General features: G+C 48.5%; 1 protein-coding gene across 2 annotated transcripts in view; it reads left to right on the forward strand.

The window, feature by feature from the left end:
* Cep89 (centrosomal protein 89) overlaps window positions 1-12,314 on the forward strand; it is a 44,958-nt gene that overhangs the window by 10,142 nt on the left and 22,502 nt on the right. For both annotated transcript variants that reach the window (XR_009056693.1, XM_057762718.1), the window contains exons 4-9: window positions 883-1,063; window positions 4,153-4,261; window positions 6,479-6,507; window positions 8,494-8,536; window positions 9,481-9,699; window positions 9,997-10,139. Coding sequence is in view for 1 of the 2 variants with exons in the window: in XM_057762718.1 (XP_057618701.1) it covers window positions 883-1,063; window positions 4,153-4,261; window positions 6,479-6,507; window positions 8,494-8,536; window positions 9,481-9,699; window positions 9,997-10,139 (724 nt within the window). In the remaining variant the exon portion in view is untranslated. The remainder of the gene's footprint in view (window positions 1-882; window positions 1,064-4,152; window positions 4,262-6,478; window positions 6,508-8,493; window positions 8,537-9,480; window positions 9,700-9,996; window positions 10,140-12,314) is intronic.

The raw sequence follows: 12,314 nt of genomic DNA on the forward strand, positions 1-12,314 counted from the left end.
AAGCACATACTCACCGGCGCGCACACACACAGGACGCATACACAGATTGAGCTATTTAAACCACCTGGATAAGAAAACTGCTTCTACGTGGTTTGGGGTTCAGGAAGTGATTTGTCGCATTATTTGTTCACGTCGGGCGCAGCAACGTACCACACCATGGTTTGCTTTCTAGAACTAATCCTTGCTGCATCTCAGGGTTGTGTTCATAACAGTGAAAATCAGAGGGAAGCCAGGCGGTGGTGGGCACGCCTTTAATCTAAGCACTTGGGAGGTAGAGGTAGGTGGATGTTTGTGAGTTCAAGGCCAGCCTGGTCTACAGAGTGAGTTCCAGGACAGCCAGGGCTGTCACCCAGAGAAACCCTGTCTTGAGAAAAAGAAAAGAAATACTTAAAGGGACAGAGCAGGGAGAACGGACACTGTCATCATTCAGCTTCCTTGTTTTTTACAGTTTAAATACTTCTTTGGCATGGACATGGAGACAATGCATTTAATATGTGTGTAACAGCTTGGGTGGGGTGGTGTATACCAGTAATCCCAGCACTTGGGAGGCTGAGGCAGGAGGATTAGGGGTTTGGGCCAGCCTGGGCTGTGTAGTGAGATCTTGTTTACAAAATAAATAAATAAAAATAAATGTGAAGCCGGGCGGTGGTGGCGCACGCCTTTAATCCCAGCACTTGGGAGGCAGATGCAGGAAGATCTCTGTGAGTTCTAGGTTAGCCTGGTCTACAAGAGTTAGTTCCAGGATAGGCTCCAAAGCTACAGAGAAACCCTGTCTCGAAAAACAAAAAACAACAACAACAACAAAAAAATAAGTGATTCAATATCAGCTTCAGGTGCTGAACTGCTTCTTTGCTTATTTTATTTGTTAATGACTTAACACAGGCAAAGCTGGCAGAATGCGCCAGAAAGAACCTCCTTGTCGTCCTTGGAGACTGTAGACCACGGGGAGGATGGGGATGCCGAAACGCACGCGTCAACCAGCTTCAGGGACTCAGAGTCCAGCACCTGGAAGGATGTGGGAGATGGCAGAAAAGCCGCATATGCTGTGCCTCACAGGAATCAGGTGACATCACCTTCCCCAGCCGCATCCCCTGTGTTACCTACGCGTCAGCATGTTCTGTGCTGCTCCTCATTGCTTCCGATGTCCCGCGCCTTTGTTCTCCTAAGTGCTCAGCCTTGCGCCTGCCTTTATGGAGGAAATTTAAACCTTTTTTGGTTTATCCTTGAAGTCAAGAGCTTCAAAGGCAAAGATCTTTGTGGGGCTTTGTGGGATTCTTTTTTGCTATGTATGAATGTGTGGTATGCTTGTGTGTATATGTGTATGTGTGTGTATAGTATGCTTGCGTATGTATACATGTGTAGTGTGTTTGAGTGTGTGTGTGTGTGGTATGCTGCTTGCGTGTGTGTGTGTGTGTGCTTGTATGTGTGCGCTTTTGTTGTTTATTTGTTTTATTGAGTTTTTTTGTTTTGTTGTTTTTTTTTTTTTAAGACTCGGTCTAATCATATATCCTTGAGCTGGTTTGTTTGAAACTCATTCTGTAGACCAGACTGACCTCAAACTCACAGAGATCCACCTGCCTCATCCTCCCACGTGCTGGGATTAAAGACGTGCGCCACCTCAATTGGCCTCTTACATTTTCTTGTCCAGATATTGCCCAAGGTGACTCCCCGTCATGGCGTTGCACACATGACCGCATGCTGCATTTGGGGAGGCTTGTGTTCACATGACTGACATGAGAAGAGCTGTCGGGAGATTTGCATGTATTTGTTATGGTCGCTTAGTCCCACGCTTTCTTTTGTTTCCTCAGGCTTTCTGCTCTTGCTTTCTTTCCTAAGTGTCAGACTTCTAACATTACACATTCATTTTTAACTTTTCCAACTCAATGTGCATGGAGCCGTAGGACATATTCCTTTGAATGATGATTGTTAATCTATATGATTTTGAAATCATATCTAAATATGCATTTTCCCCTAATAACTTTTTTAGATTAATCATCTTATGTCTTTGGCCTGTGTGTTCACCACATGCACGCCTGATGCCCAGGGAGGTCAGAAGAGGGCGTCAGATCCTCTGGAACAGGAGTTACAGATGGTTGTCAGACACAATGTGGGTGCTGGGAACTGAACCCAGGTCCTCTGCAAGAGCAGCCAGTGCCCTTACCCGCTGAGCCACCTTTGCAGCCCTCCCCAGTATCTTTTTGACTGACAGTCCTCATCCTCCCTTTTTTGTGACCAATTTCTTTCCAGTAAAATTTTAAAAATTTAGTATTATGTGCATATGTGTGTGTGTGTGCATGTGTGTGTGTGTGTGCATGTGTGTGTGTGTGTGTGTGCATGTGTGTGTGTGCATGTGTGTGTGTGTGTGTGTGTGTGTCTGTGTGTAAGTCAGACACCCGTGTGGAGTCAGTTCTCCTTCCACCTTTAGGAGAGTCCCAGGGATTGAGCTTGGGTCACCAGGCTTGCCACAAATGCCTTTACCCACTGTGCCATTTCCCAGTCTTCCCTAGCCTTGCCATTGCCCATCTTTCTTTCTTTCTTTCTTTCTTTCTTTCTTTCTTTCTTTCTTTCTTTCTTTCTTTCTTTCTTTCTTTCAGGAGTTCATATTACTTTTTGGGAAAACAATGACTATATATTACATTTTCTTTCCTTTTTAAAATAAAGATTTCCTTACTTCCACTTCTGCATGTGGTAGTTTGCCTACATATGTGTCTGCGCACCATATACAGGCTGTGCCTAAAAAGGAAGAGTTCTTTGGATCCCCATCACGGGTTACAGATGGCCATGAGCCACCATGTGGGTGCTGAGAATCAAATCTGGGTCCTCAGGAGGAGCACCCAGTGCTCTCAACTGCTGAGCCTCTCCCCCAGCTCCTCTTTCCGTTTTCTCAGTTTCAGCCTCTCCTGTCTCTGTCCAGATGTCCCCAGTCCCCGTGGGTGGTCCCCTGGCACTGTCATAACTTTCTCTCCGTAGGCACATCCTTCTCATTCCTGATGCTGATGGTGGTTTCCACTTTATTCCCTTAATAGTACTGAAGGAAGCATGCACTGACGTGTTCTCTGCTGTGCATGTGTGTCTGCATCCCATGAGTGTGTGGGGCATGATGTGTGTGCCGTCAGAGGTGTGTATGTGATCCGTTGTAGAAATGGTAGATACTGCCAGACAGTCTCCCGTGTAGGGTGTCGTAATTGATGCCATTGGCATTTTCTTATCAATTCCGCACTCCAGTAACAGTGGATAGTTTGATGTGTCCTTCACGACTGGGAGATGATAAGCATCAGGTCCCTTTGTTTCTCCTCTGAGCTAACCAGTATGTTAGGAGCTCTGTTGACTGCTCCCCCTGAACCAGGCCACCTTAGAAGCCATGTGCCCAGAGCCTGTAGCTCCAGTGACCTGCTCTTGGCTCTGAGATCCATTCCTATGATCACCTTGCTGGTGGCTCCTCCCAACATCCTGCCAGCCACAGGGGCATCCTTCCCATGGCCTCCAGCACAGCACAGCTAGGCCACACTGATCCCAAGCAAGTGTTTGAGTGCACCTGAACTGTGGGTCCTAGTGTGCCCACAGGGTGGGCTTTACTGCTCCTCCTCTTGGCCAGCTGCCCTGTGGCCCTGCCCTCCACAGCCCCGCCAGTGGAAATGCCTCTAAGGGATACTTTGTCACCTGCCACCATGCGCGGTTCTATATGAGGTCATCGGACAGTGAAGTGGCAATCCCGTTTCTTCAGGAAATGACATTGACTGTGGCATCACACAGTGATCCTGATGGGCAGCCCTAGACAATGGCCCAGGTGAAGTTTCTCCCAGGATGTCCAGCACTTCTTGTCACACGTAGGCTTTTATAACCAGGGCTGGGTGCCAACCCATTGGGTGCTGTCCCTTTCCTGAGCTGGTCCCTGCAGGAATGTGGAAGGAAGCCACCTAGGAAGTACAGGATGTGAAGGTCCCCACAGCCTAAATATATCTTACATGCCATCGACTTTTTGCCAAGCTTTTTCCAAGGGTCTGTGCACCGACCGGCACGTGCAGCCCTGTTCAGTGTGGTAGCCGTGATGCGGCAGCTGTGAGGGTGGTATAGCATGGGACAGATGAATCGCTAGGAGGATGGATACAGCTGACATACACCTTGTGCTTGTTCCTCTCTCATAACCAAAAGGTGCTGTCGTCACAAAAGATGGCGAGAGACGATGCTGCTTCTGAGCAGGATGGGCTCTCAGACTCCTCCTCCTCCACTGCTGCCTCTCCAGAGCACCCTCAACACAAAGGTAAGGACAGAATTAAATGTGAGGGCAGTTTCGGTTACCAGTTCCTGTGTCGTCACTCCTCCATCCTGTGGCTCTGATTCTAACGAGAAAAGTCCTTGCAGTTTATTCTCGCTCTGAGTGAGTAATTGCCCGGGTGCAAGGTCACCTTGACCATATCAGATGCCCACTTAGAGCCCTTGTTGTCCGCTTTGTCTGGGGCAGAGGATGCCCAGCTCAGGCCCTGGCTGTATATGTGAGATCTGAGAAGCGTTGAATTAGAAGACAGCAGTTAGGTGTGGAGGCGAGGCCAGGGTGGGGGTCAAGCTCAGCCTGGCTGCATAGTGTCGCCCTGTCCCGGACAGAACAGCCAAAGCTGTGTCCAGCTGGGGTTCTTCTGAGACAGACAGAAGGAAATGGGAAACAAACCCGTCCACAGAGCCAGGTGAACCTCCTGTGTAAGACATTGCTACCAAAGTGAACTTGAGATGAAGGAAATTGTGTTTTAATTCGTCATTCCATTCTTTTTTTGGAAAAGTTTATGCCTAAGGAAAAATAGAGATTCTTTTTCCTCTGAGTAAGTACAGGAATTGCCCTGTAAGCTTCTCCCTGTGCTCATTTTGGGCATGCGATAAAGCAGAAGGCATATGAGCCCCTGCCCCGCCCCAGCATCTGGAACCACTGGGCTTCTAGCTCTAGCCAGAACCTTCTATCTCTAATCTCCAGCTTTAATTGGGAAGGGCAGAAAGATCTGAGGCAATATTTTAGGACACCAAATCCAGACCAACTGAAAAACCAACTGAAAAATGTCCCTAACTATAGATGTTGCTGGGAGTGTCCCCGCAGACTCTGAGATCCATCCCATGCACTGAAACAAAACAAGCAAGCAAGCAAAAACAGCCTTTTTTCTTATTATAGTTCTTTAGCCTTTTGCTCATCATAAATGTCTTTAGGGGCCAGCAAGATGGCTCAGTGGTTAAAGGCACTTGCTTGAGGATTTAAGAGCGTGTATACACACATGTACACACACACACACAAGCACACACATATGCATAAATAAATGTAATAATAAAAAATTCAACACTACTCATGTGGCAGAGATGGCATCCGTGGGCTCATCCCCTCATGTTTAAGCTGTAAAGGAGGTGGCCAGCATGCCAGGGCAGGTAACTCAGTGACACAAAGACAGGAGAAGGAGGGTAGTGGCCCCTGCCAGTAGAGAAAGTTGCCGGGAGACAAAGCTGTACTCGGAGACAGGGCTGGATGTCGCCATGTGCCAGACGCACGCAGGTGGTCTGGGCTGCCCCACGACATTTGACTGAAACAACTGGTTCAAAACCATTGCTAATGGAGCTGGGGCTGCAACCCAGTTGGTAGATGACTGCCTAGGATGTGTGACACCCTGAGTTAGCGCTGTGTGCAGTGGCACCTGGAATCCCAGCATCTGGGAAGTGGAGGCAAGACCAGAACGCTCCGTAGAGTATTCAGAGTCAGCCTGGGCTACGTGAGACCCCATCTTAAAAATAACAGAAGTGAGCTGTTAAAGTCAGTGATGATGGTTCAACTGCCAGGAATTTTATTGAGTGGGGAAGTAGATTTAAAATGCCATGTGCATTAAGCTTCTTAGCTGATTTTCTGAGCCTGTAAAGGGTTCGTTTTGTTGTTTTTCAGAGTTCGCGGTTCAGTACCTTATTTATCCTCTTCAGATCCCTGGCAGGAAGTTAGAAGCAGCCTAGGTTCCCAGCTTGCCCCTAGAGAAAACTGTCAGCCAGGTGGGTGGAGGCCGTCCCTCTTCCTAGGGCACCACAGTTACCACCCAACGAGGGACAGATCTGTTTCCATCTGCATCGTTGTTTTTATGACTTAGTTTGTGTGCTTCTGTAGCTGTGAGGAGCAGAGTGGAGTCAGGCCTTGGCTGTCTTTGTCTGGGGAGAAAACCGTAACTGGGGAGGTAGGGAAAGTCACTGTGGCAGGCTTAGGGTCTTGAACTCCCTGAGGGGTTTGACTGTGGTTCTGAGATCACACGGGAGCCACTGCAGGAACTCAGGAATGAATGGGGAAGAGAGATAGCCCAGTCAAGGTCAGGCCCCTGCCTCGTCCTGGGACCTGCTCACTGCGAACTTGTGGGGACCTTGTTCTATGCTTGGGGACAAGGTGAGTAGCTAGGTTTATGGGTATACTCTTCTAGTGTGTCAATATTTTTTGGCTTTTAAAACTTTCTATTTTTTCTTTTTAAATCAGATGGTAAATGCTCTGTTCTGAACCTAGAGGTAAGCTTATTTTTCAAGAATTCCTACTTTAAAAAATTAGACTTTGCGCTATCATTTGTCATAGATATAATATATTTAACTATGTGACTTCTGTCTCTAACTCTGTGCTGTGATTCCATTTCCTGATTTGTACATGTTCAATTTCATTTGTGTCCTTGGATAGAAAACAACCTAATCCTGGTGCATGATCTTTTATTTCGTCGTAATAACACGCTGTGTGAGAAGATCTTGTAAGAACTCTTTCCTGCTGCGTGCTTCATTGGCTAACCCCTCTGTGGGGAGGTTTCAGAGGGGACTGGCTCAGGAGGGTCGCTTGAGCTGGAGTAGGGAGAGTAAGGGGCTGAGTAGAAATGTTAACGCCATGGACAGACAGACAGGGATAACGGAGCTCCAAGGAGGGTTCAGGCCTAAGCACAAGAGAGAGACAGCAAAAGTGGGGTCTCCTTTTTAAGGCAGTCTAAGGATGGGGGAGGGGCCAAAGCACAAGCCTGCAGCCAGGCTCTCTCATCCCTGGGCAGGAGGCAGGGAAGGGTCATACCCACTTGGATGTAAACTCACTTCCCAGGTGAGAAATCCTGGCCCTAGGGTGCTGCTAGGGACTTGGGTAGACAGTGTCTCTGTAGGGTGCCTGTTAGTATGTGTGAGAGTGGGCTGCTGCGGAGCCTGGATTTTAACATCACATCGTGCGTAAACACACACACACTCGGGCACACTGATATTTTGAGGTGCCCTGTGCTTGCTAGGCAAGTGTGTTATATGTGAGCTACATCCCTAGTGGATAAACCATCGACATGACTGCCCCATGGCGTGGCTAAGGGGAAAGCTTTTATTGTAGACAGGAGGGAAAGAACAGCCAGAGGCATCTGGAAGCGTCCACAGCAGGAGAGAAAGCAGTGGACTGAATATGGCCAGCAGACTGGACTTGGCCATAAGAGAAGTGAGGGAAAGAAAAGTGGGGGAGAGAAGGAGATAGAGACAAAGAGAGGAGCAAGAGAGAGGGAGACTGAGCGGGAGACCAAGACAGGGTGTAGCTGAAATAGACCAAGCTGGGGCCTAGCTGAAATAGCAGGGTTCTAAAGAGAGGTGAGTAGCTGGGGGGAGGGGAGCCCCTGAGCTGGAGGAAGTTTAGGTAAAGGAGGAGGTGAGAAGAGCAAGGTGCCTGTGGTACTGAGGGTGCTTGCAGCCAGGCCTGCGCTTTGGTATGCTAATAGGCACCACAGATAGCCTTGTGTCCCCTCTGGCTCCCGGTAGAGGGGACTGCTCTGAGTTCCTGAGGAATGCTGGCTTTAGTCTAACCACCAGAATTTGGGGAAGTGGCGGTTCCTTTGAACCTGACACTTGGCCCTTACCTGATACGCTTTAAACAGGAGGAACTGCCCCCTTCCAAAGTCTGGTAATGGAGACGACTTAGGAAGAGTAAGAAATCGCGCCTGTAATTTCTACAACGGTGGACAATTTAATAACCAAGTGGGAAGCATAGAAATAAGTCCCCACTGAAGTCTCTAGATTTAGGGATGTAAAAATTCATCCTTTTTCACCGGATGTGGGTCATACTGTAACCCCAGCAGCTGGGCTTCATCCCAGTGGGAGCATCGTGAGTTCATGGGTTACAAGCTAAAGCGCAGCTCCTGTCTCAGAAAACAAGACAAAAGCTCACTCTGATTCTCAGACTTACAACCTTGCCTGCTTTCCAGTGGGTACTATGTAGTGGGAAAGCTACGGGCAGCTCCCAGCCTTCTCTTGCTTCTCAGTTTCCAGATTGAGAGGCAGGTGTGACTGTTTTCCCAGCAGTCAGAGCTAGGCTGTGCTGGAGTCAGTGGGTCCCCGACAGGGCCCTGCACTCACAGCGCATCACTGAGTACCTGCACCAAGACGGAAGACAGAGAACCCACCAGGAGAGGCTGCCCCTGAATGTTTGGCCTCACTCAGCGCCAGTCCACGGTGGGAGATGCTCACACCGTCTGATCCTCGCCCTTTCTTTCTTAGGATGAGAAAGTGCCATTGCGTGAAAAACCTCCTCCCTCTCCAGGTACTGGCTTTTTGGAGTTCACTGCAGGGGGCCATGCTTAGTGTCTGCAGGGTACCCAGGATAGTCTCATCTGAGGAAAGTTTGCAACTCCCCTGAAGGCTGTGGCATCCATCTACCCTGTGGTTAGGTTCGAGGAAGATGTTAGTCACTGAATATTAGTTGGGCACAGGGTGGGCCGGTGGGGAGAGCTCAGGACCTGGGGTGACGGTGGGCCCGTCGGACAGGTTGAGTCCTTGTGTGGGAGGTGACCCTGTGGGGTGTGCTGGAGGTCTGGGTGTTGGTAGGTACAAACAAGGGCTCTGCGTGAGGCCTGCTGCTCTGCGAGGCTGACCTGTGTAGTTGGGGAAGCAGCGTTGTAGAGTAAATTTGTAGTCTGGGGCTGTTCTGTCTCCCATCACTCATCTGAAAGCACTCTTTTGTCTTATTTGGATTGACTACATTATTGCTCTTTCTTGGGGACTTTGGTTGTGTTCTGAGACAATACTGGCTCAGGTAATTTCTTCTGAGCCATGAGTGACCTGGGCCTGAGAACATGGGTTGACATTCTCTAGTAGGGAAGCAATTATATGAACTGAGCGCTGCCATAAATCAAGGCCTTTACCAGATGCTCTGAGCAGGTGGGCTAGCAGCAGAGCCAGGAAACCTCTGCCATTGGCCCAGATGCTGTTTGAAAGCACCATTAGCCTCTGAAGTGGTGCGGGCCAGTGCATCACTAGTCGCTGCCCAGAGGATTACCTGATAATCCAAAGGATGCTAAGCCTGCAGGGTAGAGGCTCCTCCCTTCCTACTGCCCTCTGTACTTTCCCCTGGGCACCCAGACTTTTCAGACACCAGGGACAGGGCCCCAGGCCTAATGTGACCTAGTTGCTTACATGGCTTTGGAATAAAGTGTCAAGTGTTTTAATGTGCAGTGATCACTTCCGTTATGTTTGTTTACCCTGCAGATGGAGCCGCTAGAGTACATCAGAGATACACAGAACTAACCAAAGAAAAGTTTGAGGAATTAAAAGAAGAAACCATGCATCTACACGCCGCAAACCAATCCCTCAGCCTCGAACTGAGTGCGACGAGACAAGCAATGAAGGACCTAGAGCTGAGGCTGAAGAGGGTGGAGAAAGACAACAGGAAGCTGAAAGAGGCAGAAAAGGCATCCTCTCAGGAAGGTGCGGCCCGGACGTCATTGCTAGGGGACCGGCAATTGGAGAATCTACTTCCTGTTGTATATCGATATGCATGGATATTTATGTTGTAATAGTTAAGACCCTTCATTAGTACCCTTATGATTATTAAATTTTGATTTTATCTGCTGTAGCCTATATATATGTTATCCACATACACATTATATATATTTATGTACAGTTCATTACCAGGGAACAAAAAGACCGACTAGTAGTTTATATAAAATCTTGGAGATTTTGATATGATTGACTCTAGTGTGATATGAAGTTGATGTTTTTCAGTGGTCACACCTGAATTACTTTGCCTGAGGAAGCAAGGCCAAGACCTGGTGGATGAAAACGAGGGCTTGAAGATGATCGTTCATCGTTTGAACGTAGAGCTCAGCCGCTACCAAACAAAATTCAGGCATTTGTCTGAGGAGGAGGTAATGTTTGTTTGACTTTAGCCTTTACTGTTGAATGGATCTCTGGTTCTTGGGAGCTTCTTGGGAACTCATGCCTTTAATCCCAGCACATGGGACACAGAGGCAGGTGGATGTCTGTGAGTTTGAGGCCAGCCTGATCGATCTACAGAGAGAGTTTCAGGACAGCCAGGGCTACACAGAGAAACCCTGTCTTGGAAAAAAAAACTTATTTGAGAGTGCCTGCACACATGCACGCGCTCACGCGTGTACACACACACACACACACACACACAAACACACACACACAGCCTGTTACCCAGTATTGATTCTGGAGCTTGAAGCCCGCCCAAGGGTTGTCTGAACTACACGTTGAGACATTGCCTTTAAGAAAAGGAAAAGAGGGGTCTGGAGAGATGGCTCACAGTTAAGAACACTTGCTGGAGCCGGGCGGTGGTGGCGCACGCCTTTAATCCCAGCACTCGGGAGGCAGAGGCAGGCAAATCTTTGTGAGTTCGAGACCAGCCTGGTCTACAAGAGCTAGTTCCAGGACAGGCTCCAAAACCACAGAGAAACCCTGTCTCGAAAAAAAAAAGAACACTTGCTGGTGTGGTTCAGTTCCCAGCACCCACATCGGGTAGTTCACAGCAGTCTATAACGCCAGCTGTAGGTTTCGACAGCCTCTTTGGGCCTCTTGAGAGTACTGCACTCATGTGCACGTATACATGGGCACACGTAATTTAAAATAAAAGTAAGCTTTAAAGAAAAACATTTTTGTTGGCTTGTTTTTTGTTTTTTTGTTTGAGACAGGCTTTCTCTGTGTAGTCCTGGCTGTCCTGGAACTTGCTCTGTAGACCAGACTGGCTTTGAACTCATAGAGATCCACCTGCCACTGGGGGCATAATTAGCTATTCCATCAAAAAACACCACAAAATATTAGTTTCTCCCTCATGGCTACAGCGGGTATCTGATAGGAACAACTCAAGGGGACAGAGGTCTATCCTGGCTCCTGGTTCAGGGGCAGCAGCCACCGTGGCGAGGGGGCACAGGTCTATACTGGCTCCTGGTTCAGGGGCGGCAGCCACCGTGGCAGGGGAGGCTGCTGCTAAAGCACAGCAAGACTTGTTACCATCCCTGCAGATCAGGAAACAGAGAGGCAGACTGGCAGCGGGTCTGCCATGATCCAGCCGTCCCTGACCCCATGTCTTGTTGGCGGGGTTCCACCTCCTATAGCTTCAGCCTCCACAGACAGCAGGAACCCAAAGCACGGGACCATTCCCTCTCCTTCACCGGTTTACATCCTCATTCTGGGGATGTGCCTGCTTTGAACAGTTCACAGAAATGCAAATCGCATTATTCGTAGCCTTTTGTTGTGACTGATTTCTTTCATTTTGCCTGATACTAATGTCTCCTTTTTAGTGCTGCTGGTAATTGAACCCTGGTTCTTCTACCCTGGTTCTTCTGCGTGTTAGGCAGGCACTCTACTAACTCCAGTGTTATTTCTTTCTTTCTAAGGAAGGTTCTCAGACTGCAGCCCAGGCAGGGACTCACTATGTAGCTCAGGTTGGCCTCAGTTGCAGCAGGAGCCTCCTACCTCAGCTTCCCAAGTGCTGGGATTATAAGCATGTGCCATCACACCAGCTCCAAGTGTGAACGTTTTAATAACAAAGTTAAGCTGGGGGAGTTCACATGATCCAAAACACATCGCCTTACCATGTCTTCTGTAGGCGTGGGTGGGGGCAGTGCGAGTGGGCCCAGGGACAGCTCGTTGCCACTCCTGTTGTTGCCCCTTGCGTCCCCCTACTCCATACACTTTCATGTGACCTATGCAGAGGCCACATTTTCTATGGCATTTTTCCTAGTCCCTCTCTCCAGATGTGAGCTCCCTTTTGCTTATTATGCGTGTGTGTTTGTAGGTAGGTGTGCATGCATGGGTACACATGAAGAAGCCAAAGAAGAATGTGTCTTTTCCCTCCCTCCCTCCCTCCCTCCCTCCCTCCCTCCCTCCCTCCCTTCCTCCCTTTTCCGCTCCTTTTTTCCTTTGTCCTTCCTTCCTCCCTTCTTTCTTCTTCCCATTCTTTCTTTCTCTTCATGTGGAAATTTGAAATCTAGAGTTAGTCTGAATGTTGAAAAAGTGTTGTGTGTCTGTGTTAGTTCCTAAGTTTTATATAGAACTGTTAACTAAATGAATGTTTTGTT

The sequence above is a fragment of the Chionomys nivalis genome, chromosome 2 (assembly GCF_950005125.1).
Source record: "Chionomys nivalis chromosome 2, mChiNiv1.1, whole genome shotgun sequence".
Taxonomy (NCBI): domain Eukaryota; kingdom Metazoa; phylum Chordata; class Mammalia; order Rodentia; family Cricetidae; genus Chionomys; species Chionomys nivalis.